The sequence below is a fragment of the Triturus cristatus genome, chromosome 4_1 (genome assembly GCF_964204655.1).
Source record: "Triturus cristatus chromosome 4_1, aTriCri1.1, whole genome shotgun sequence".
NCBI classification, from domain to species: domain Eukaryota; kingdom Metazoa; phylum Chordata; class Amphibia; order Caudata; family Salamandridae; genus Triturus; species Triturus cristatus.
In genome coordinates this window covers 657,833,166-657,859,437 of record NC_140585.1, presented here as the reverse complement: position 1 = coordinate 657,859,437, position 26,272 = coordinate 657,833,166, and the positions used below count along the sequence as shown (strand labels likewise).

At 47.3% G+C, this 26,272-nt stretch overlaps 1 protein-coding gene across 7 annotated transcripts in view; it reads left to right on the top strand.

Annotated features, from left to right (window-relative positions):
• PPHLN1 (periphilin 1) overlaps positions 1 to 26,272 on the top strand; it is a 578,487-nt gene that overhangs the window by 99,442 nt on the left and 452,773 nt on the right. For 5 of the 7 annotated variants that reach the window (XM_085653062.1, XM_085653061.1, XM_085653060.1 and 2 more), the window contains one exon: positions 15,488 to 15,655. The exons of the other annotated variants lie outside the window; for them this stretch is intronic. In XM_085653062.1, the coding sequence (XP_085509188.1) occupies positions 15,488 to 15,655 (168 nt within the window). The remainder of the gene's footprint in view (positions 1 to 15,487; positions 15,656 to 26,272) is intronic. 7 annotated transcript variants of the gene reach the window in all.

Genomic DNA, 26,272 nt, shown 5'->3' with positions numbered 1-26,272 from the left:
TTGTGTTCTTAGCAGTGTCTTCACTATGCATTTTATTTTGCCTCCATGCGTGAGAGGTAGGAGTGGAAAAAACACTCTCACTTGAATTATTAATACAATTTCCTACATCCACCGTACGGTCACAGCCTCTTCATTCTATGCTAGTATTTGATATATTCGATGATCGCTCGGGAGTTCGTGCGAGCCGTATGTGCGCGCGTGAACGTTTGAGAGTGAGAGTGAGTGTGGGTGCGCGAGCGAGCGCTGGAAGGCCGGCTTCGCACAGCCTTGGCTCTGCCTCCACCAGACGTCAGCGCTTCCCCAGCAGCTCCGTGAGAGAGGGTTGGGTGAGTGACAGACCAGCCTTCTTTTTAATAGCTTTGTCATGTGCCTAGGAACAGTAGTAAGACAAGTGCCTTCCACCACCGCCTTTCTCCGAGGTCAAGCAGAAATGCCTCGGAGAAACGCAGCGGCATTTTCGGATTCGGGGGCGTGTTTTTCTTTCTCTCCTCTTGCCATTGGCTGGAATGTTTACATTCCAGAGGAGAGAAAGAAAGTGAAAAAACACGCCCCCGAATCCGAAAAAGACGGGGCTTAAATGGACAGACGCCCCTCTCCTCCAATGGCTGGCCTCCGTTTAGGAAGCCAGCCAATGGAGAAGAGTAGCGGGTTCAAGCCCCATACCTAAAAACGTTAAATCTCGCGAGCGAAACTGCGCAAGCGCAGCCTTCGCTAGCCGAGACCTAAAAAGGATGCTCCGTTTTTATAGTGATTGCACCAAAAAAACATTGGCTTGACCACCAGTTCTTTGTGGTGTTCTCTTGGGAAAAGAAAGGCGAAGTGGTGAAGATTAGGACTCTGTCCAAATGGAAAGTCCTCTGTATTAAAATCTGCTATGTGATGACAAAGAAGCAGCCTCCGAAAGGTTGAAGGCCCATTCCACCAGGGCCAAGGCTACCACCACCTCATTAGCACTTGTAGTGCCTTTCCTGGATATCTGGCAGGCTGCAACGTGGACATCATTGCACACGTTAACAAAACACTACTATCAAGTTGTCCAGGTCCAACAAAAAGGGCATTTTAGCTCTGGGGTCCTACAGAACTTTTGGGTTTTAGTCATTCTACAGGCCCACCACCTCGGGAGTTACTGTATCTATACAAAAGTTGAGGAATCGGTAGTTAGAAGTATCCATCAGAAGAACAAGTTACTTAGCTTCAATAAGACTCTTCCTAGTGGATCTAACCCCACATTCTTCACCACCCTCCCATCTCAGTGATCTGTGGAATGGACTCTTTTTTTCCATATGAGAAGGTACCCGTTTAGAGATCTGCACATTTACTGTTGGGCTCCCCGCAGGGCCGGACTGGCTGTAGCGGGCACCGGGCATTTCCCCGGTTGGCCGCCATAGTGGGGGCCGATTTTTGTTTTTGTTAGCGGGGCTGGCAATATGGGCCCCCTGTAACAAAATCAGCCCAAACCGGCTTTAGCAAACAGCTCGGCCGCACCACCCTGCCCCACCAGGGGGGGCCGGCCGATCACTTTCCAGGACCGGTTTCGGTTCCCAGTCCGGCCCTGGCTCCCCGTGTGAGGACATGGACGATGTCCAGAAATAAACTGACATCAGCGCGCCTGGTTGTTGCTTGTATACAGCACCAAACTTTACTTGCGGAGCAGAGTCGACGCAGAGCCACACAAAGCCATCTACATAGGGGCTATGTTGAAAAAACTTCAGATCCATTCTGGTGCCTGGGATAGCTAAAGGTGAGGAATCTGCAGTTAGATACAGTATCCAATGGAAAGAGGTTTCATGAAAGTAAGTAACTTGCTCTGTACAACTGAGGAGAGACTATGCACAAAAACGTTCGTCTGTATCAAGTGTCACAATCTCGGACTATGAAGAAGGTGGCAAAGTTACTTGGGATGATGTCTGTCATTCCTCCAGTGTTTATTGCTAAATCACATATGAGACCACTACAGTTGTGATTACATAGAGAAAGGTAGTATATTTTAAAGAAAGTATTTCATACTGCTCTTATCCTAAACATGCCTCTGGCATGAATGCTACTTGCTTCGTTGTACAAGGCACATGAATCTGTAAAACTAGTGCTGCAAATGAAAATAAATACTCACACATGCCTGCAATTTTGAAGCTTGATGGCATTATAATCTCACATCTGACCCACTCTAAGGATCCTTGAGATGAAGTATTACCAATAATTTAAATTGAGGGTATGCCAGATGACACAGTTTCCTGACGTTTTGTAGGACACTGACAGTTTCTTATATTTGATCTTGTGGAACACATGCTGCCGGTTCCATGGCACCATGGCAGTAGCAAGTTACTGGCCCAAGATGTGTTAACTTAGGACTGTCACCTGTGGTAGTCCAGGAATCTCCCTACCTCAAACCCTCATCCTGGAGACCAAATGTCACTTTTAGCACTTGACTCTCAGGCTAGCGGGGCATGGCAGCCAAGGTTTTACTTGGAGATGCTGTGCGCTAGCAACTCGGAGCTCAGCAATGCACAAAATAATCTGTCATTCTCTAGTCTCTGCTTTATTTTGTCTAAAATGAAAAGTACTTTAATTATACACAACTAAGGGGAATGATTGGGCATGCACCTGCTGAAAATATGCAAATGTTTGACCTCCCAAGATTTTACGGAGCGCGGCACTTCCTTTCAATTGACTTGAAGGACTTTTTTGCTTGCTTTGATGTGGCACGGCCGAATGGCTGTCATAACACGGGTGCTCCTGGCCACTTTCACACCTTCTGCCGTGGACCATATGTTGGTCCAAGAGCTGCATTGTCATGCCTCGTTCCTCGATGCCTAGGACAATAGCTGTTGGGAACTGCAGAGAAGATTGCTTTCTCCTGCTTCCCCTGCACTCCATTGTCTTCCACATGGGCAGTAGGAAGAGAGCATGGTCCATGCTCTAATGCTCTGGGACCAACTCCTGATTGAAACAAGGGATGATTCAGTTGTTGTCTCGTACTTCTAAAGGAGGGTGATTTTTCAACTGCTAGGGTTGGCACGTCTGTCCCCAGAAAGTGGGGACCGGTTTGGTAGGGGGGAGCAACTCAAAACAGATTCTTGAGGGAGAGTCCATAGATTGTGCTTAGAGGTCACCCTTTGTAGAGCCTAGGAACTGCTAGCCCAGCTACTCTGTTTAACAAGCTTTTTTGGCTGTGGTGCTCATGATGGTGTACTCAAGTTATAAGAGGCTGTCTTCTGGGCATCCTGAACCCCATACCTCCTGCTTTTCACAGCCTCTACCTCTGCCACGTTTGCTTTCTTAGCAGAAAGTAAGCTGTAGGTGCTGTACTCTTCAGTCATGGTGGTCTTCTGGGTTGGGACATTCCTGGCAGCAGTCAGAGTCCAGTTACCACTAACCTTTAGATCCGAATGTTATTGCAGGAACAGTGTGGAACCCACCAGTCTTGTTCCTCATGGACAGTGCTGAACATGTCCAAGACTGTGCTTGATACTGATGGTGACAATGGAGGGAAGATGAATAAGGCTCTGAGAAAAGACGCACAAACGATGTCCTTGGGCTGTAGTCTCACAGCCCACGTAGTCAGATAGATGCTCCCTCAGGGGTCCTGCAGTCCCTCCAGAGTGACTGCTCTTTTGTACTAATAAGGACATAAGACTACTCTTACTCATTGCTTTCACATCTATTTCAATTGCATGTTTTTTCTTTTACATTGACTTTGCGTTGATGTTAACATGCTATAGAAACTGAAAAAAATGCCAAAGATGAACTCTAGCAGCAAATGCTTTATAGTAAACACTCAGCAGATCAGTGGCACAGTACCTTTAATTTGCTAGATCCACAGGAATCATTGTGGGACTGATCCTGTTCTGTTGTTAAAGTGCCCCAACTTAAGGCACCGAACAGAAACAAAGGATCACTCAGGATAACTCTGCAAAAGCGCAGGAGACCGTTGTTGCAGTACCATTTAGAAGGTGAACCAGAGTTCCAATATGCAGGGGCAATAGAATTTCAGGATTCCCACTGTAGTTTCACAGTTCTAACAAAGGAATCTAAATCTTGCTAGCTGGTCAATAACCTGAAACTTCTGAAGACAATGCTCTAAGAGGTCAAATAGTTCCAAGGAAATTCTTTAAAAAATTGCATGGTTTGAGGAAATTCTTTGACGTGACACTACAGAAGAAGTTCCAAGATGTGCCACAAGCAAAAAAAAATTCTGACTTGAAGATTGTCTCAGCTGCAGACACATGATCACAAGTAAAGAGTAGAGCCCAAGCAGAGACACTTCCTCTCATCAACAGTGAGGAGAGGCAAGTACTTAGCTACACCTTGGATTTTAGTTTTATACAGTGGTAGATCCGCAATCTGCACTGAATCAGCCACTCAGATGAAGCCTACTGTCTCAGCTTTTGATTTGCCCACATGGTGACAGGATTGGCTGTGCTGGTAACGGGGTTGGGGGCATCACAACTCGGCAGGCACACTCCTGGCAGCATAACTCCTGTTACACCCGTGTGGAAGACATCCTGGGTTGCAATACCATGAGCAATGGCTAGAAGGGGCAGACAATAATACCCAGGAACAGTGGTGTATGTGAGTAGGGCAAGCGCCCTAGGCAAGCCCATGACGGCAGCAGCCACCGAAAGTCCTCCACAGTAGATTACTCTCCTTGCCTGACCTCCCCATCCACACATGCCTTCCACCGACAACCGAACCAACTCAAAGAAGTCATGGGGGTCCTCTCTATAAGGGTTTCTAGCAAATCCACCCTCTACAGGGCCTGTGAGGGAGTCGGGGATTTATTGCAGCCAACCACAAACATCCACAGTACAAATCGGGGATCTTTTGAGAGGGGGGCCGCAGCCCAGGCTGGTTCTTCTCCTGGTTTGAGGGGCTCTTTATCAGCTCTCTGAGACTGTGCCATGATTAAAAACTGAAGGTAAAGTTTTCTTTTGATTGATGAGGCACCCTTTCAACCTGATGTTGCCACATCTCCTCTCCATACCTTAGTCACTCACAGGTACCAGTCCAGAGCCTGTCGCACCCTGTACTGCAGTCTGAGAAGGTTTTAAGATTACATTTCAGACTCTGCCCATTATGGCCTGGTTTCTTTCTTCAAGACTTTAAATAAACCTCATATGGTAACTAGAGCAAGGGTTCTGCTTGTCCGTCCTTTCTCACATGAGGGAACATACTTCAAGCAATTTACTGAGAGCGACAGCTAACCGCTGTTGAGATTTCAGACTCTCTCCATTGCTCTAGTAGGAGGTTCCTTCATCTCCCTGGAATGGGCCTATATTGCTCAGGGGCCTTTAATCTGCGGGCTATTATTAATGCTGGCTTTGAGAAATATTACAAATTATGAAATGTGTTTTGAAGGAATTCAGATATGTCCAAATAGATCTCATATCTGGATTCCTGTTCCAGTACTTTATATACAAGACAGTTGCTCTGACTTTTGTATCGTAAACGATTCAGTAAAATAGTTTACACATACACTACACGTGCCACACTGTGCCCAGAATGGGATTGTGCATTCCGATTTGGTCTCAAAATGACTCCTATTAATTTGTGTCTGTGACCTATCTGCCACCATGCCACCATGCTACCTGTGCGCAGATGCCAAGCTGAGTCAGACAAGTCTTCCTCGCTCACCCAACGTATGCGCACATGTTAATGTACAAGCTACCCAGAGCCTCTTCCCTTTTTAGGTCTCGCCTTAGCCAGCGCATGCGCTGCACTGTGAGACATTTAGTTAGGGCTTTTAAAAGTGCTGCCACACGGCTTAGCGCTTGCGTTCACGTGCGCGTGCACGCACGCAGCCGCCAGCTTTCAGCGCCCCGGATCGCTCACCACTCGCCAGCCTACTTTTGCCGTCGCGCGCTAGCGCGCGCACCACTCGCACAGCATGTGCGCGTGCGCTTGTTACCTTTCTGACGTGTCCAATCAATGTTTCTAGACTTTAAAACCCTCAGTGGGAAGTGAACACATTCAACTTGTCAGAGCCTTTTAGTACTTTCCTCAAGCTGATCGATCATGTTTCGCTTCACATGCGATGCAGAACACCCCTGAACTTTTTCTCTTGTCATTCGCTTCAACAGTCCCACAAAAGTGTCTCTAAAGATCAGTCGGCTCACCGCATCCTCCCCTGATCATTTCTGTCCCAGTCCTTACTGTGCCGCAATATATCATTCCCTTCAACATCTGTGCACATCTGTTCCTTCAACTGCAGAATGTTGGCTTCCCGCACTTTCAATCCATCAAATCACTCTGTTTTCTGATTATGAATGTGCTCATTGTCTGCATATCTTCACCATTTCTACATGCTTATAAGAGCCCAACATTTTCAAATCTTTGGCTCAGAATTGCTACTCGCCTGGTGCTTTCCACATTTGCATGTGTCAAGGGCTTAAACATTTTATAAAGTCTTTTGTTTTCATGTTTTTATGTTTGTTCGTATATCTTAAAGTGAAACTCCAGTAATCGAAAAGCCCTGTGATAGTATTGCTAGCTTAAATGTTTACTTTGTTTCTACAAGATTCTGGCAGTCTATTCCTTTGTTATCACCCCCGTATACTGTAACCATCAAATCGATCATTGTTAAATAAACCCTTTACTGTCCTATAAATTGAGAAGCTAAGGTATTTGGAGACCATTAACTCGGTCACGTTTTTAATCCTAATAATTCTGTTGTGTCAAGATATTGGAAATAGATTATTTAGAAAGGTGAGTGCCTGGTAGTTCTGTTGCTAACTATGTTTGGATGTTTTCAGTGAAAATTGTGCATCAGTTGCATTTCTCCCACCACATGCTGCAAGTGTGTTTTATTATTGTGTTCACTTTCAGTGCTACAGGAATCGACCCAGAGATGCTGGGATTCGATCTGCTACCTCCTTTTACAACTTCAGTTCTGCCATCTCTTAAGTCCCCTTTGTTCAATCACCAGCGAAGTGTTCTAGTATTGTCTATGGGCACTTACCAAAACATATTGGTTTAGGATATAACTGTGATCCTTCTTTAAAGGGTATATTCGACATTCAGTGACTTTTTGTAACTACTTAATGAAAGCGTGTTGGGTACGGTAGCCTGCACGTAAATAAAAAATCACAGTTTTAAAGAGGTTTGCAAACTAAAAAATACTTCCTAGGGAAAATATAGCCTGCGAGTCTCCAGCCGAGCCACCCCTTTAAACAGTTTTTGATAAACAAGTTTTTATTGTTTTAAGTGACACAACAGAAAAACATTGAGCCTGTCGAACCACCAGCTTACAACCGCACAGCACGGGACCACTCCAACCCCCCCCAGTGGAGAGTCCGTTCCTGTGTCGCACACCAGTCCACTCCAGTACTCCATTTGGCCAAGCTAGGCGGCTGTGGGTGCTTCCAGGCCGCTGCAATGTCTCGTTTCGCCACTATTAACGCCGTCATAAGTAATAGCTTCTCTGCGCGTGTGCCATCTAGGCCGTCAGTGATACCCAGTAGGGTGTGTCTAGGGTTATGTGGCACCACCCACCCCAAGACCTCCGTGAGGTCGGCTTCTATGCCCCTCCAGTACCCCCCCAAGTCCGGACAAGACCACACCATGTGGATGAAGTCGGCCGGATCAAAACCGCAGCGGGGGCAAGCTGCGTCAACGGAGAGGCCCGCACGGTGCAGACGAGCCGGTGTGAGATAGGCAGTGTGAAGGTAATAAATTTGATAAGCCTCAGTTTGGCGGAGGCCGTCACCAGCCTGGGGGCCATAAGGGCATCCCGCCAGTCGACCTCGTCCAGGGGACCCACCCACACCTCCCATCGTTCCTTCAGGCCTTCCTGGGGCATGGGGGTATTGTTGATAAGAGAACGATGTATCCTGGATGTACCCCCCCTCCCCAGGTTGCCCAGCAGGACCTGAGCCTCCGGGGGGCTGTGGTCCGGCAGCCTAATGTCCAGTGGGGTGTAGGTGCGTATGGCGTGTCGCAGTTGGAGGTATCTATGAAATTGAGATGAGTGGAGGGAGAAGCGCGCCTGCAGTTCCGAGAATGAGCACATGCATCCCCCCCCGCCAGACATCTCCCAGCTGGGAGATGCCGAGTAGGTCCCAAGATTTAAAGCCCTCCAGTTCCGCAACATCCCGCAGCCATGTCCCATGCCAGAGGGGGGTGGCGCGAGTCAGCCTCCCGGTCCACCGGGTGTGGCGGACCGCCGCTCGCCAAGCCAGGAAGATCGCTTTGGTGATGTCGGGGCAGGAGGCGGGGATGGGGGCGCCATACAGGCGGTCCTGTATACGGGGGAAACCCAGGTCCTCTAATTCCACCCTGTAGGCCGGGTCAGACCATCCCCCCCCAAACCAGTCATGGATGACCAGGAGGCGGGTGGCCAGGTAGTAGAGGTAAAGATTGGTCATGCCTAGCCCTCCATCAAAGGTGGGCAGGCGACATACTGACAGGGCCAACCGCGGTCTCCCACCACCCCAGAGAAATCTGGTTGCCAACCCATCCAGCTCGCGAAACCAAGGCCGTGGGAAGGACACAGGGCTATTTTGCAATACATAAAGGAACCGGGGGAGAATCATCATTTTGTATAGCGCCACCCTCCCCAGCGGATTGAGCGGGAGCGATTGCCATCGCACCACATCTACCTTGGCTTTCTTGACCAGGGGGTCACATTAAGAGCCCAGCTCAATTCCGGGAGAAGAGAGACCCAGATGCCCAGGTACCTGAAGGACAACCGGCGGAGGGGAATAGTGTCCTGCCAGTCAAAACACTCCCGGGAGGGGTGCAGAGGCACAAGGACCGATTTTCGCGGGTTTAAGTAGAGGCCAGACGCGCGGCCAAAGCGGCCCAAGATATGGAGTGTGCGCGGTCCCGAGCGCGCCGAATCGCTAAGGTACAACAGGACGTCATCCGCGTAGAGGGCTATTCTGTCCGGCTCGAGGCCCGGCCTTTCCCAGCCCCGAAGGAGAGTATCCCTTCGGATCAGGGCAGCAAGGGGCTCCATTGCAAGCGCAAAGAGGAGGGGCGATAGCGGACACCCCTGCCGCGTTCCCCGGCCGATCCGAAACGGTCTCGACAGTGCCCCATTAACCAACACTCTGGCGCGGGGGTGCGCATAAAGGACCCGTACCATTCCAACAAACTTGGGGCCGAAACCCATGTGGGTCAGGACATCAAACAAGTAGGGCCACCCAACCGAGTTGAAAGCTTTCTCGAAATCGGCAAGCAGGAGGGTGAGATAAGGAGATATGCGATGGCGGTGAGCCAAGGCCACGTGAAGGTGACGAAGGCAGTGGCGAGTGCCCCGATCCGGCATGAAGCCGCATTGGTCCGGATGCACCAAGGACGACAAAAAGGGCCGGAGCCTCTGGGCCAGGACCTCTGCGTAAAGCTTGATTTCAGTGTTGATAAGAGAGATCGGCCGGTAGGCCGACCTATCACAAGGAGGCGGCGTAGACTTGGGCAGAACCACAATCGTGGCTATGTCGGCTTCCGGAGGGAAGGAGCCTTTGGTGACCGCTTCAGCATAGAGGGCACCCAACCGCGGGACCAGGTGCTCCCTATAGGTGGCATAAAACTCCTGGGGGAAGCCGTCCGGTCCCGGGGTCTTCCCCGCAGACGTGCGCCCTATCGCGTCCCCAATCTCCTCAGGAGAAATGGGCACCTCCAGACTCTCCCAGTCGTCCGACCGAAGTTGGGGAAGCCGCAGGTTACTAGTGGCGAGCAGAGAAGCCAGGGAAAGGTCCGACGCCCGGGCCCGATAGAGCTGCGAATAATACTGAGCGAAAGCTTCCGCTATTGCCACGGAGGAAGATTGGAGCACGCCGCCAGAGTCGGCTACCACCGGGATGATGCGCGATGCCCTGGGGTAAGTAGCCAGCCGATGCAGCAGCGCACCATTCTTATCGCCCCACCCGTATACCCTCGCCAGCGAGGATTGCCAGAGGAGCTTAGCCGCATCAAGCGACAGTTGCCGAATCTCCTCACGCAGAAGTCGCAGTTGCCGGGTCCCGGCCGGATCACCGGACTCAGAGAGAGATTGCTCCAGTCGCAGTGCGCGGGCTTCACAGGCAGTGAGCCGCTGGAGTTGCTTCTGACGATGCCGTACCACATGTGTTTTGACAGCCCCCCTAATGGTGGCCTTACAGGCCTCCCAAAGGGTGCCCGCCGAGGAAACCGACCCGTCGTTGTCACCGAAATAATGCGCCAATGCGGACCCCACCTCCCCACGGAGCGTCTTATCCTGGAGGAACCAGGCGTTGAAGCGCCACATCTGGCGGGCCACACGGGGCGGGAGCCCAGACCCAGGAGGACCGGAGAGTGATCAGATATCCCCCTGGGGAGGATGCGGATGTCTTGGATGCCTACACAATCGGCGGGGGGGACAAAGATCGCATCAATGCGTGCATGGGTGTGGTGGACGGCCGAAGTATGAGTGTACTGCCGTGCGTGCGGGTGCCAGGTCCGCCATGCATCGCACAAGCCCTGAGCCTCCGCCCAGCCCGACAGCTGCTTCGCCCATGCGGCGCGGGGCGCCGATACCGGACCCGAGGAGTCGAGTTGCGGGGCCGAGACGGCATTGAAATCTCCCCCAAGAACAATAGTGCCCGGCGGGAGAGTTGCCAGCAAAGATGCGGCCTGAGATAAAGCCTGAGACAGCCCGGAAGGCGGCGCGTAGAGTGATATGAGACTGAGCGGCCGACCCTCAAGCGTGCCGCAAACGGCAATCCCCATGCCAAGGGGGTCGTGGATCACCCGGGTAAACACAAAAGGGAGGGAACGGCGCAGCAGGACGGCGACCCCCCGCGAGAACCCGGAGTGCCACACCCGGTCATACCCATAACGCACCAGAAAGGGACATTTCTCGCCAAGCAGGTGGGTTTCCTGAAGCATGAGCACATCTGCCTCCGCGCGCTGGGCATATTTAAGGACGGCGGTGCGCTTGAGCCGGTCCAGTAAGCCGTTCACGTTCCAGGACAGGATGCGCACCTGTGCCTTGGAAGCTATGTCATCCATGGTAGAGACGGGAACGGAGCGCGCCGGGAGGGAAGCGGCCAGGGGACGTCGGGACTACGGGTCCCACGCTAGGGGAGGCCAGCGGACGGCGCAGGAAAGCGAGCGGCGGCGGAGCGCATCTGAGCAGCTGCATGGGATAGTGTGGTGACACGCGAGGCGTGGTGCTGCATAAGAGGCTCGGTGCTGCATAAGAGGCTCAATGGAGAACAAACCCAAACCAAACAAAACATTCCCCCAAGGAGGAACAACCAACGAGTACCCATTAAACAGTTTTTGAAGTGCACGTAAAGGCAGAGGGCGGTTAAGATGCCATGTGCGTTTCAAACCTATGCCAGAAGCCAATTAAGTTAGTTTACATACACTTGCTTTGTAAATTCACAGGGACTCTCGGCCTAGCCTTCAGGTTCTATTGCATATACATGCTTTGCAAGAATTTGTTCGACTCACTGTAGTGATAGTAGAGAGTAGTAGAGCGGATAAAGATTGGAGGAATTGACGTTCTGTTTTCTTCAAGATGAGAACTTTAAAAGGCAAATGTTACTGTGATCCAGTTTAATGGGATTCAGTAACGTGGTGGCATCTTCTTCCTAATGATGTTGAAAGAGACAAGTAAGGTGGGAGATGCCACTTAGGGAAGAAAATTACAACTTACATTTTTCTTTACAATAGCCATTTTGTGCTGATGTAAAATTTCTGCCACAATTGAGTCATTAAACTTAGTAGCTCAGTGTGCACTTCCGGTATGATGTGTCCAAGCGTCCAAGTCAGTGTTTTCCAAACGGAGTTGCGACTCGCCTTTTTGGTAGGTAGTGAAAGTCAAAGAAAGAAATAAAGATGCCTTTAAACTCTGTGTTTAATTCGTCACATTTGCTGCACTTCAAAGACAGGCCAGATGTCAGGATACGTCTTCTGACAAATTGCTACTTGTGTTTTTAACACACTGATGTTTATAAACTCTAACTTTGCAATCTGAGAAAGTAAAGTAATGCAAATGATGTGACAATCTTGCTGAAGTACAGAGTATGTGAACGGAAAGGCTGTATGATGTAATTGTTTGTAGTGCAACAAAATTTAAATACCTGTAAATTAACTGTTCGCCTTCAGAATCAAGCACGTTTTTTTCTAATTCTGCAGTGTGATGGATAATAATAAAAAATTCACTGAAACGCAATTTCCACACATTAGCATGTGTGTGCAGTATAGTTTCATCAGTAAAACTATGTATACAAATTTAGTGGCTATTTCAATAGAAAATGTGCGGTCTAAAAATGATGTTGTGCTGCCACACTATGTTTAGTTACATTAAAATGTTTTCCTCATGGCCATTAAAGATAGGTGGGTCACAAAAGTTGGTTGTTCTAAAAAGTGGGCTGTGGTTCTAAAGTTTGTAAGGCACTGGTATGAGCGCATCCTCACAATCGGATTCGGCTAGTGACTTCGTTGTTAGGCTTTCATTATTGTTTGGTTTGGGAAACTTGAAAATGGTATTAAAAATAAATATGGATCAAGAAAACATGTAATCTGAGGGCTCTATACTAAGAAATGTATTAATTACATTAAGTTGCAAGGTTAAATTCCATGTTGTTACCACAGTACAGTATAACTTGAGAAATCACTATTTATTACCTTTTTAAATTCCATGCTCTGTTACTTTTCTGCAGAGAATAGTGGCCCTCACTTAAAGTATTTTGTACATCACAGGTTTCACCCTTTGTGTATTTTTGTTTCTCTAAAGCGCTCCAGCCACGGTGCTGTTTCCCAGCGTAGGTGCTTGGAGGAGTTAGAAGTGGGAGACAAGTGGTTGCCTCAGATAAGCCATAGAGGTAGGAGCATCCATTGAAAGTGATCAGTAATTTCAACAGGGCAGTGTCTTGGAGTGCCTACAATAGGGAGGTGTAAGGCTTCAAGGTTAAGATCTGTGCATTATAATAGGCAAGTCTTTGGTCTCTTGCTAACAATTTAAGTGAATACAGATGAATATGAAGTGTGACTGAATTCTGTGGAGTCCCGTGCTGGGGTTATGATTTCAGAAACACTATTTAGTTTATAGCTTCTACACAGGAACAACAGCATAGCATGAATCAAATAGATAGCTCTGGCCAGAGAAAGCTATTTTTTACCATTGTTGAGGTAGGAAGGGGGCTTATGGCCGCGCACAATATGCCTCTTGTGCAGTGCTTTCCATATTTTTTAGAACCATAGCCCAGTTTTAGAACAACAAACTTGTGATCCACCTACCTTAATGGACTTGAGGCAGGTGTTTTTTTAATGTAACTAGAGCATCATGTGGTAGCACATTGTCATTTAGAGACCGCACATTTTCTACTGAAATGGCCACTAAATTTGCACAGACCTACAGTTTACTTATAAAACTGAATAGCACACCAATGATAATGTGTGGTAATCGGGTTTCTGTGAATATTTATCATTTTTGCATCACCAAGTGTCTTGATTTGTTTTGATGCCATTAAAATCTCAGTTTCCAGCACTCTTCAGAATTACAAACCAGCATTTGCAATGCAATAGGTCTCGCATTTACTTGAGTTTGAGCTATTGCCATTGTAAAAGACAATACCTTTTATTATTGTTTCCGTTTTTAAAACATAAATAAAAGGCATTGTTATTTACAATGCCACTGGCTTAAACTCACGTAAATGCGAGACATATTTCATTGCAAATGCTTGTTTTGAAAGGTAGGAACTAGAGAAAGCATCTCAAAATCGTTTTACCAAGAGTATCGGAGTGGGTGAGCCTGCAAACCAGGGATCCACGAGCTAGAGATGGAATTCAAAAAGACTGGAGGTTTTCACAGGTTAGCTCCCAATACCTTACATCGACGGTTCTGGACACTCATAGTGAGAATGCACTTTTCTGACTGACCAATGGATAGCATAATTCTGTAATAATTATATGTGAATGTATACCATCTTCAAGCTGCTGAACTGTGTTTACAGGTAAGTAACTTATTTTGCCTGGCGAGTTCCTGAATCTAGCTGAAGTGGTGCTCGATCTGGGAGAAGGTTTAAGTAGTGGAACATAGCTGAGTATTGCATCATGGCTGGATTGTAAGGTTATTTGAAGTTTTTATTTAAGTTTTGTGTAGTTTCCCAAATGTATCTTAAATTGCGTCTTCATAGTGAGCACTTTTTTCTTTGCGGAATAAAGATTCTGATGACACAATAGTGAAATCTCCTAGTCTGCGGTCGGGGATCAAAACCGTATGTCTGAAACTGAAATGTGTGGGTCCTGTTCTATAAAAGGACGACGGCTCTCACTTGCCCAAGGGTGTGATGTTTCTTCCTAGAGCCCCTCCTCATAACCACTCTGTATGTGGTGCTGGTGTGGGCTAGGGCTCTATTGATCATGTAGTGCGGAAAAGGTCGGGAGGAGATCCTTTCTGGGGGTTGGTGCGGGTATATAAAGGGATGATATTTGCAGAGGGGAAACAACGAGCTGTTAAACCTACCTCCTGGTGATCTCTAGATTTTAACCTTGTCCCCAGAGGATAGCGTATAAAAAGAAAACTCGGGGATTAATAATTCTTGGTCTCCTGAGGTCAACATGTTTCTGCCTGGGAAGGACCCTTGCACGAGAGGTTTTAAGGCATGATTTTGCTTATCAACTCGTAAGGTGGTAGTAAATAAAAAAGTAAAGAAATGTGCAAACCCAGTGGTGGAAATATCTTCACTGGCATTTACCCGTTCAGAAACCACATAAGATTTGGGGTTTTACCTCCACTCATCCTTCTGACGGGGCATGAACAACCTGGATGCTTGAGGAAGGGGAGACCGAGGATTCTGATCTTCTAGGCATATTGAGCTCACACAGATCAGTTTTGGGTGAGGAGTTTGAAATCTCATATTAAACACGGTAAGTCTTATGAATAGTCTAAGTTGCTGACGTTTGTATAAGGGCTCTTTATGTGAATCTAGGGGGGTGCACCGTGCATGGTGTATAATTCTAAAGTATCCTGCCTGGCTACAGGAGAGTCAGACCGGATACTGGCCGCTGATATGTCGTGCTCATTGTGACACAAGTGGGTGGGATTAGTTCATTTTTTATATGGTGTTGTCTTTGTCATTTAAATTAACATTCACTGCTGGCGCTTCAGAGAACAGTCTCAGGTGGTGTCTTGATTACCATCTTTTTTAACTCAGTAAAGATATCACAGACTTTTGATAGCAGTGTCTTTTAATAGCCTTCAGTGTCATTTCATTTACACAAGTGCCCAAATATTTGTTTGCATTGCAGCATGCACTTCAATACTCACTTTACACTGCATCATTGTGAGCTGAGTTGGGCAATGCAGAGCAAATTAGATTTCTGATGAATTCATATAGAAAAAAATTGCCATTCCGCCCCACTCCTAGGGCACCCCAAAAGGTTAAAGGGTTTATCACTTTCTCAAGTGTGCTTGAATTTCAAAAGCTTGTTTTGCTGTGAGTGATGACAATGCGTAGATGTGTTTTATTTTTCATTTAAGTTGTGCGTTAATGTGTGTTGCATGTTATTATTTGTTTAGGATGATTGTCGCAGAGTAGTTAACATTGTGCGCAGGAAGAGCCCGATAGACAGATGCGATGAAGGAAATGACCGTAGATATGATGACTTTGGCAACTCAGACTACAGAGATTATGATGAGGGGCACAGATTTGGGCATGAGCGAAGAAGTGGCCCATCATATAGAGGGGTATGTAATTTTCACCATTTTATTTTCTAAATCTGTCGTGTAGCTCTAACATAGATGCTCATTAAACCAGTACGGTGTTATTTCGAAATATTTGGATCTGCAGCAACATATTAGTCGGGGGTGGGGAAGGGGAAATTAAGCTTCTAACCAAAGCTATACGCAACCTTTACCGTTTTAATGCATGAGAGCCTACTGCCACACCCTGTCTCAAAGATGCCAGCTTGGCAGACCACGGATAGACACAACAGAGTTACTCATACAGTGTCAGTATGCAGCAAATTACTTGCATCATTTTCATTGTTCGTGAACTTCACTAGAAAGAGATACATAGACACATAGAACCACACATACCCTGCCACCATTACAAATCCACTCATACATACACACCACCACCACAGTAGAACATATGGAACTTTATTTTGCACAAAACAGCTTTTAACCATTGTTTGTGTTTGCAAACACTTTATGGGAAAGATGCACACTAAATACAACATACACCTAGAATCATTGTAACTTGTTTGCCAGCAATTGATAAAGAACGCACACAAACATACAGAAAGTCAGAATGGCTGAACATCGTGCCATAGTCAATAACGAATATATGCACAATGCAGATGTTGTTTCCACCCAAGCTCGAGGAAACATATTTTTTATTTGTGAACATGTCACTAAACACACACACGTATTTTTCTTCATAACAAGTTTTATTGAATTTCTACCATCCTGTTGTCCAGTGGACTACATCTTTGTTTACGGGTATATGTACTTTGTGTTTTCCATACAATAATATCATTACAACTTTACAACAATTCAACCCCAATGCATTAGCACCATATCAGTGGTATAGGATATGTTTAGATAGAGACCATTGTCTAATGATTGTGTCTCACAAAGTGTGTCATATCTGTGCATCATATGTCCGAATTTCAGAGTCAATTGTATCTGATAACGTTGTCTGTCGTAGTATGGTGAGACCACGATAGTCCGCCCATCTCTGCCATATTTTAGGGTGTTTCTGTGGGCAACTGTGTACCTGAAAAACTGGTATCTCTAACCCCATGCAGAAGTCCAATCCGATTTTCCATTTCCTGACAGTGGGGGATATTTCGGATTTCCACAGCCTAGCTATGTCCCGTTTAAGAAGGGTGAGACCGAGCCATAAGGGATGACGTTTGTATCTGTTGCCGCCAATCTCATCCCTTATATGGAGTATTGTAAGTCTAGGGGATTTGGGAAGCTGCCACCTGATGACCTCCGTTAGGATTGCCAGAACGCCGGACCAGAACCTATCCAAGGCTATGCATGACCAAACTGTGTGCACGAAAGTACCCTAGTTGTTCTGGCATCGTAAGCATATTGGTGAGTCAATCAGCCTAACTCCCCATAATCAATGGCGTGTATAATACGCCCTGAGGAGCTACTTTTATTGGATGAGTCGTATGCTTGAGGAGATGGCGGCTCCACAGGGAGACTCTAAAGCCTCAGCCCAATTATACGTTTCTTGGGGGCCTATGTCTGTTAGCCAATTATCTTCAAGGGTCCTCAAGTGTTGTAGTGTTGTTTGTGAGGAGGGATTAGTACATTTTGGATATCTTGTGTTCACCTAAGTCTCCTAAGAGTTTGCCCTCCAGCGGATTGAATTCTGGAAGTGACTCCAACTGGTTTATGTGAAGTGTGATAGCATGTCGGAACTGCGAGTACTTATAGAGGAACTAGATGTATGCTATGAACTGTGAACCGAAGTCATTGCGTGGTAGAAGGGCGAATAAGTAGGTCCATCTAATGGAATCGAAAACTTTATCCATATATGCCAACAGGGTTGCCGGTGTATCTAGGCGATCTACTGCTGCTATCGCGTTGTGGGCTCTTCTGATATTATGGCGGGTGGAGCGGTGAGGCATAAAACCAGCTTGATCTAGGTGTACTATGTCTGACAAGTGTGGTATTAGTCAGAATTTTGGCGAGTATTTTCGCTTCAGTATTTAGAAGAGATATCAAGCGGTAAGAGGTATGGTGTTCAGGTGCCCTACCAGGTTTAGGAAACACTACTATTTCAGCGTGTCGTCAATCTAGTGGCAGCCGCACCATTTCAGTCATCTCCTGAATTGTGTTTAGAAGATTGGGACCTAATTGGGCTATGACCGCCTTGTAGAATTCGCTGGGATGATCATTGGGGCCGGGGGCCCGGCCTGTTTGCAACTCGGATACAGCTATTGTTAATTATTCTAATGTAATGGGCGAGTTTAAGGAATCCCCGGGCGTCCTCCGAAATGGTATGTGGCGGTATGTCATCTAGAAAGCTCTTGATTAATGAGATGGGTATGACATCTTGTGGTCTGTAGCGTTCCCCTTAAAAGAGTGTCAAGCTATGTGCAATTTCTGTCGGGCCTGTAAGGGTTGTCCCTTGTGCATTGCGAATAGAGGGAAGGTGGGTTGATGCCACGGCCTGTCTAAATAGGCGATATAGTAGCTTGCCAGATTTATCTCCCCACTGATAGATTCTACTCTGAGATGTCACCCATGTCTGTTTGACCTCATCCATTAGTTTGTTTTTTATACTGTTGTTGAGTGAGCCGTAAGTTCCTACGAGTTATGTGTGTCGCCGTCTTGACCCCGTCCTTCTAACATTGTTATACGTGTTTCGAAATGTATGAGTTTGATGCTCGCGCTCAACCCCACCGGGCTGGCAACTCCGCGAATCTCTTCTCCACTCTGAGGAAGTCACCAATCGGATTCGAGATACAATAGTACACTACCTCTCTGAGAACGACCAGGAGGGCACACCCCTCGCGGCAATGTGGGAGACTTTGAAGCTGGTGGTGCGGGGTGAATTTATCGCGGTCGTGGCATTCTTTGCGCGACAACGCAGAGAGAAGCGCGCGGAATTGGAAAAGGAGGTGGGAGAACTGGAGGCAGTTCACAAGCGGACCGGGGCGCCGAGAGTTTGGAGGGAGTTGGAAACGCGGCGACGCATGCTGAAGCACCTGGATCTAGATAGGGCTGAGCATGCTCTTCTGAGACTGCACCAATACCAACACTGGAGGTAGGCCAACGGCAGTAAAGCTAGGCCTCTATATAATAAAAAACAACATAACCGCTAGTACTGCAACTAATCTTAAACCTCAAATTCACTTGTGAGGGCACATCTTGAAGAACAACAAAATGCGCTTTAGACCTTTGTTTTCGTCGAATTAATCAATTAATTTATTTATTTTTATTTTCATTTTTTTGCCTTCCATTTTTCAGAAGAAATCAAAGATTCGACCATCTCTGAATGAGTCATACTTTGAACGAAATTCATCACACCATTCATTTATTCACTCCATACATTCTGATCATTCATACCATTCACTATTCACATTCAACCATCCTAAAACATACATGAACTAAATTATCTGGATTTTAGTTTAGGGAAAATGTAAGATTCTTTTTATCTAGACCACAGAAAAAATGCTTTACAAAGTAATCTCTATATTCAATTCTTTTTGGTGCATTTGTAATTCTTATGGCCACATAACTAGGTCTCCGCGTTTCGATACCCCTTCATTCCTGGGCTTCTCATCAGGACCTGTAGGTTAAAACAACAAGAACCTTTTCAGTAAACTGGACGCCCAACACCTCATCGAAACAACTAAATGTCTCAATTACAACTTAATTTACCTCGGTAGAATGAAGGATAGATCAGCCGATCTAGCGAAGGTAGAATCTAAAGTTGAAAAATAAATAAATAATACGAAAATTCTCACATTCTATCTCATCCACTCATTTACTTACATTGTTTTAGTGAATTGTTTGCAACTTGGAGAGCCGTAGCTCCAATATATCAGAGGAAGGATTCGCCAGCTGTAAAAAGTGAGGACACTCCTTTAAGTATTTTTATTGCGATTTTGTCAAGCATACTTTAAAAGAAAATTATTCTAAGGCGAGTTACCTTAGTTGTATGGACGACAATTTATTCTTTAGACGGTGTCCGGTTAATGGACCGGTCTTCGGATTCTTTGTTGTAAACTGTAAAAAGTTTAAAGTAGCATTGTAGTTCAATCTTTCGCTATTACTTATGAGTATTATTTTGTTGAAGAATCCTAAAGCAGGAGCATACCTGAGTCTTTCCCTCGTCGGTAGGTGTAGTTTCCGTTACTTCCGGTAGTTAGTTCTTGCCGTCACTAGTCACGTGTCGGTACGCGGCGTAGCTGTTCGTATTTACATTGAGAAACATAGAAGACAGACTTTTAATGAAATAATCTTCATGTAAATGAGTATCTGTGCCGGTCTAAGTGGCAAGACCGTTTTATTATAAAAAAAAAAGGAGATAAATGCGGAAACAATTTTTGATTCTGCATAAATGAAAGATTGCGATGACGTTCTGGGGTATTTTATACTTGATCTTGGATAAGTAAAGCGTGCAGAATATTATTGAATAATACAAGTGAATTTGAGGTTTAAGATTAGTTGCAGTACTAGCGGTTATGTTGTTTTTTATTACTTCTGAGACTGCGGCACAAATTCTACCTCAGTGGGGATAAGTGTGGGAGGATGCTAGCACATAGGCTACGAGCGCAAGCGCAGATGTCTGCAATCCATTCCATACGGGACCAGAAAGGGGTGGAACATACCACAGATGCCCTTATTGTCGATGCCTTTCGTCAGTTTTATCAGTGCCTTTATGCGAAGGGAGATGCCCCCTTGCATGACCCAAGGGATTACTTGAATTCCTGCAATATTGCTCCCCTACTCAAGTCTTCGGCTGATAATTTGGACTCAGCCATTCGCATAGAAGAGATCATTTCGGCGATAGCGCTGCTAAAGGTAGCTAAGTCACCGGGCCCGGATGGCTTCCCGGCTCCGTTCTATTAAACATTTTGCGTAGTGCTGGCCCCCCTATTAACGCGGCTTTTTAACTCCTTCCTAGACACCGGGGAAGTGACGCCTACAATGTCTGAGACGGCAATTTCTGTAATCCTTAAACCTGGAATTAACCCAAAGATTGTGGGTCATACCGGCCAATCTCGCTCCTTAATATTGACGTGAAGTTGTTTGCGGGGGTTATAGCCTCTCGCCTTAGCCCCCTTATGGACGATATTGTAGACCCGGACCAGTCCGGTTTTATACCGACGCGGCAAAGGAGGGGATAATACTAAACGACTACTGCACCTCCTTGACCCTATACACCGATCGCGCACTCAGACCTTCTTACTCTCAATTGACGCGGAGAAGGCCTTTGACCGCATTGATTGGGAGTTCTTGTTCGCTGTACTGCGCGCATTTGGTTTAGGGGATAACTTTATCCGATGGGTTAATTGCTTATATGCCTCCCTGTCACGAGTCCGATAACGAACTACGGACACTACTGCCTTTTGACACGGACAGTGCATTTACGGACGTCATATCCCCCTCTGTGCAGGCAGGTCTGGAGCCCTTTAAGAAACATCAAGAAAAAACTGTGGGGGCGTGGCCCGTGACGTCACGCAACACCGACCTATCGGAGGAGCAGATGGGCAACACAAGAGGGCCGAACCTCCGAAGGAGCACGGAAGCGGAAAATCCCAGAAAAGAAGAGTTTGTGGCGTGGACTGCCAGAGAAGACGGAAGCGGGATACCAGAGGAGACCGTAGGAGTTCCCGTGGAGAAGGATGCCAAATCCAGAGTCGTTGCTGTTCACGAGGAGCTCCCGCCAGGAGGCCAACAGGACCGCGCTTCGCCCAGCCACTCTCTAGGAAGAGGGTGGCTTGCTAAGGTATGGGCGACATTTCAAGGGTTCACGGGGCACGGGAGAGGGAGGGCTACGTAAAGAGGGAGGTCACGACGGGGTCCACTGGGTGACGGACTAGCGGTGAATACTTCCCTCACTCCTGTTCCCTGAATAAGGAAGTACTGATTTCCTAAATCACTGACCCGATGTTTTTTTTTTTTGTGTTTTCTTTATTCGCATCTGGGCTGCTCCCTAAACCGAGACCAAATCCCAGGAAGAAGGTGAAAACAAGAACGAACTCCCCAAACTCGGAAAGATTCTTGGTGACTACGTAAAAACAGCCCAATAAGGATACCTCCTATATTGTCACTGTCACGTATGCATAAATCAATAAAACGTGTGGAACTCTATCATTAGTTGTTTTCTTTTTGCCTTCCATACGGGTAACAACCCCTGTACCCGACATTCCCCCACGGAGGCGGTGCAGGTTAATGGTTGCAAATCGACCCTTTTCCCCATTGCCCGGGGCACTCGTCAGGGCAGTCCTCTAGCACCACTTTTATTTGCGCTCTATTTGGAGCCTTTCGCCCAACGCATTCGGTCGAACCCTGACATTGTGGGCCTTAAATTTGGAGCTGACACACATACAATTAGTATGTATGCCGATGATGTCATCCTCTCACTCACTCAGCCGCGGTCGACTCTGCGGTACCTGACTAGGGAGCTTACTTCTTTTGGGAGCATTGCAGGGTTCAAGGTCAGCTTTACAAAGTCGTAGATTCTTAATATCTCTATCCCGGAGACTGAGGTACAGGATCTACAGCAAGACTTTGCATTCCAATGGGTGCCTACAGACATCACATACCTGGGCATTCGTCTGACCTCGTCCATCGCGAGGACGGTCGCTCTCAACTACGCCTTATTGATGGAGCAAACGACCAAGGAGTTGGCTGCCTGGTCACGTCTCAAGTTGGCGTGGTACGGGAGGGTAGCAACAGTGAAGATGACGGTGCTTCCACGCATCCTGTACATCTTCCAAATGCTCTATTTGAGCCCAACGCCGGGCACACTTCGGAAATTGCAAGGACTTCTTAATAAGTTCTTATGGGACAACAAGAAGCCGCGTCTCACGGTTGCACATGTGACCTCCTCGAAGACACAGGGAGGGCTAGGCTTCCCGCTGGTGGATACTTACTACCAGGCGACATGCCTCCGCTACATCACCGAATGGAACAGGCCCCTATCCAGCAAACATTGGAATTTTATTGACCAATCAGTGGCCGGGTGAAACATATGGCGCGAACGTTGGCTCCCGCGCAGGCATAGAGCGTGGGGACTGTATTCCTTCCCAGTTACCTCCCCGACCCTCGAGGTGTGGGACCGATTAGCAGGCCCGAAAGGTTGGACCACATTTCCTTCTCCTATGTCCCCCATCGCGGACAATCCCGACTTTCAGCCAGGATGTGCGTCCCCGATCTTCCATTGCTGCAGGGTTGCAAGAGAGTAGGTTCCCTTTTTGATGTTAAGGGCTTCATCCCCTTTCCTCAGTTGCGTAAAGATTTTGATCTACCAGCGTCAGATGCCTTCCACTACTCGCAGGTCGCATACTGGGTTACACGGTCTGAGAACTTCGCACTCCTGTCTCACTCCCTGACAAACTTCGAAAAATGGCTGGTGTGTAAAAAAGATGATCGTAAACTCATATCTGAACTTTACTCCATGATCACTACACATCCGAAGAGACACCGCACAAAGGCGCAAATCAGATAGGAGACTGAACTAGGGAGAACCTTATCGCACAAGGAGTGGGAACACATTTTTTACCGAGTGCATCACACTGCTTCCAATACGGCAGGTGCGGAATCGGCATATAAAGTGGTTACTTACTGGTATTATACGCCAGTCAGACCTCTGCTGGCGGGGGTGTGGACTTACTGGTACCCTTGTGCATTTGCTCTGGCACTGTCCGAAACTGGTGCGCTATTGGACAGCAATCATTGATGACGTTAATGCAGCATTTCAGATTACACTGCCACGTGCTCCTGAATATACACTGCTGGGGCTTCCCCATCCTAAGTTTTTTCCGCTGAAATCATTGAGAGGTAAGCAGATCGCCATGGCATTGCTTGCAGCGCGACAGGTGCTCTTAGCGCATTGGGGGTCCTTGACAGTTCCAGACCCTCGAGATTGGATCCATCGACTCTGGCAACTTTTAGCAATGGAGCGCCATATTGTAGATGGAAAAGGCAAAGAATTCGCAAAACTGTGGGCCCCTTTCTTGCAGATTCTTACCAAAAGATATGAGAGAAGTAACGTGCCCGAAATATCTGAAGATCCTCCAGCTCATACCATTGGAACCACCTGGTGCATCCACTGATTGAATGGCTAGATGATTGACCATTGCTGTAGTGGCTGTGGTGCAACGGCTTAGGCGGGCTCAAACTGATGCGGAGGGAGGGTAAAGAGTGGGTTGGGGGAGGTGGGGTTGTTTCTTTGTTTTATTGTTTTCTTCTAAAAGTGGTATCTTTGCTGGCTGCATTAATGTTTAAGGCTTGAATTCATCGCGAGGTCGTCCTCTGGGATGTAGACCTGAACACTGTGTATTCCTAATCAGTTTTCGCTCTGCCGGCAACCCGATGTAGGCAGCTAAGCTGTGTATTTACTACCATGCTACCATGCAATAAAAACGTTTGATTCTAAAATGTATGAGTTTACGCATGCGGAGTTTGCGTTCCGCTGTGGTGTAGCAGATATCTATTCCAGGTTATCATCCCACGTATAGTGGGTTTCATGGTCTCCTATAGTGTTTCCGGTGCGGAGACTGACTCAGAGTTGAGAGTGAAATATTCCGCTATGGCTTTATGAATATGGGACTTATACTTCTGGTTCTGCATGTGCCAGGGGGAGAGCCGCCACAGGAATGGACGTCGACTTGGGCCTATTGAGAGTGTGGGCCTATTGAGAGTTGTATCTCAATAGGGGAATGATCGGATAGCCCCCGGGGTAGAATGGTGGCTTCTACTATTCTGTGAAGATGATTCTCTGGAATAAATCTATAATCGAACCTGGATAGGGTATTGTGTACTGAGGAGTAGTATGTATGACCTGTGTCGTATGGGTGGAGCATGCTCCAGGTATCAACCCAGCCGACCATGTTTGTGAGGGGAAAAAAGCTTCGACTCCTTTGGCCTCTCTATGTCCCTTGGGGGTCTTCCACGATCGACAGATGTGTGCATCACGTCGTTCCAGTCCCCACCCATAATTACAAGACATTCCGGGAGTTGTCCCCATACATCTATCAGGCACTCAGTGAATGTCTGAGAAAGTGGGGGTGGAGCATTGATGCTGCCAATTACAATTTGTTCTCCATAGATAGTGTATCTCCTGTGTGGACCAACCCAGTGACATGACAATATGAGTGGGATCCGGCAGTGTATCAAAATGGCCACTCCCTGAAGCCCCATGTAAATCCAGCATGAAATATGTGGTCATAGCCATATCGGGGTAGGCAGGGTGTCCTGGTGCCCAGCAGATGCGTCTCCTGCAACAAGAGTATGTCGGCTTTAGATCGTTTTGGAATATAGCCCCCCGTTTAATTCTATCTAGCAGACCCCTTACGTTCCAACTCATGATTCGCAGTTGACCTTGTAAAGTATCATCTGTGATGACAGTGACCTGTAGTAAGTGGCTATATGTGTATGGTTGTATGCTGGAGCACCTCTCTAACATTTCAACCTCTATACATTGGGTTAAAACAATAAATAAACCACCCCACAAACTATACTCCCCACTACCCAATACCTCAAAACGGTTAAAGCATCTGTCGCGGATGAGACATCATATCGACCCCAACGGAGTGTGACAGCCTATCTGTCCAATGGAACCCCAAACACCCTTGACCCATAGTGGCAACTTAAAAGGAAAAAGAAAAGAGTTCTGGTATTCCGGCCCGCTACTGAATGATAGCTGGCTGCACTGAGTCATTGTGTTAGCATTTCAGGTTAGTGACTTTGGTCCACTTCTGGATTAATTTGTGCTGCGTAAAAACCTCTGCTGCTGACACGTTTCCTTGTTTGTTTCCTCGGATCTTAGAACGCCACGTAGACCTGGATCGGTGTCGCTGCTTGCCCTTCTGCTGTGTTCGCAATCACTGAGATTCTCCGGATGATGAATCGGAGTGGAGGCTAGGCGGGTGTGCGACTTAGTTTGTATCTGTTTGTCGGTCCTGTGAAAAACGTCTTCTGGTGTGTCAAAAAACAAGGTGCGAGTATTGTATACGACTCGTAAGCGGCAGGGAATTGAAGTTAGTATCTGATTTTAAGGTCCCATAGGCGTGCCTTAGCTGCTTGGAAAGATTGCCGCTGCTGCAGGACCATTCTTGTACAGTTCGGGAATATCATGATTCTATGTGAGTCATAGTAGAGGTCCCCTTTCAACCTTGCGTGTTTGAGGATAAGATCTCGATCGTGGTAATTTAAAATGCTCGCAATTAAGGGACGCGGCCGTGCTACCGGTGGTGGGCGCTGCAAAAGGGCCCTGTGTGCGCTTTCCACAATGAAGGGGGGAGAGGGCCTCTGCCAGCATCCAGGATGCTAGCCATTCCAATATGAACTTTTCGGTGTCCTCGCCTTCGCAGTGATCGGGGAAGCCCACCAAACGAAGGTTGTTTCTGCGTGCCTGTCCTTCCGCGTCTTCAACCCATGTTGCTAGGCCTTTGGTGAGTTTCTCTAGGGAGGAGACTTTGGTCTGCAGCACGGAGACGACATCTTCCACTCCTGGGACTCTGGTCCCTGCCTCTGAGGTGCTCGCCCACTCCCAGGAGGTTTTGGCGCAGCAGCGACACCCCTGTGGCAACTGCGCCAATCTGGGTCTCTAATGCCACTCTTGTTTGGGTTATCGCTGCTAATAATGCAGCATTTTTCTGGTGG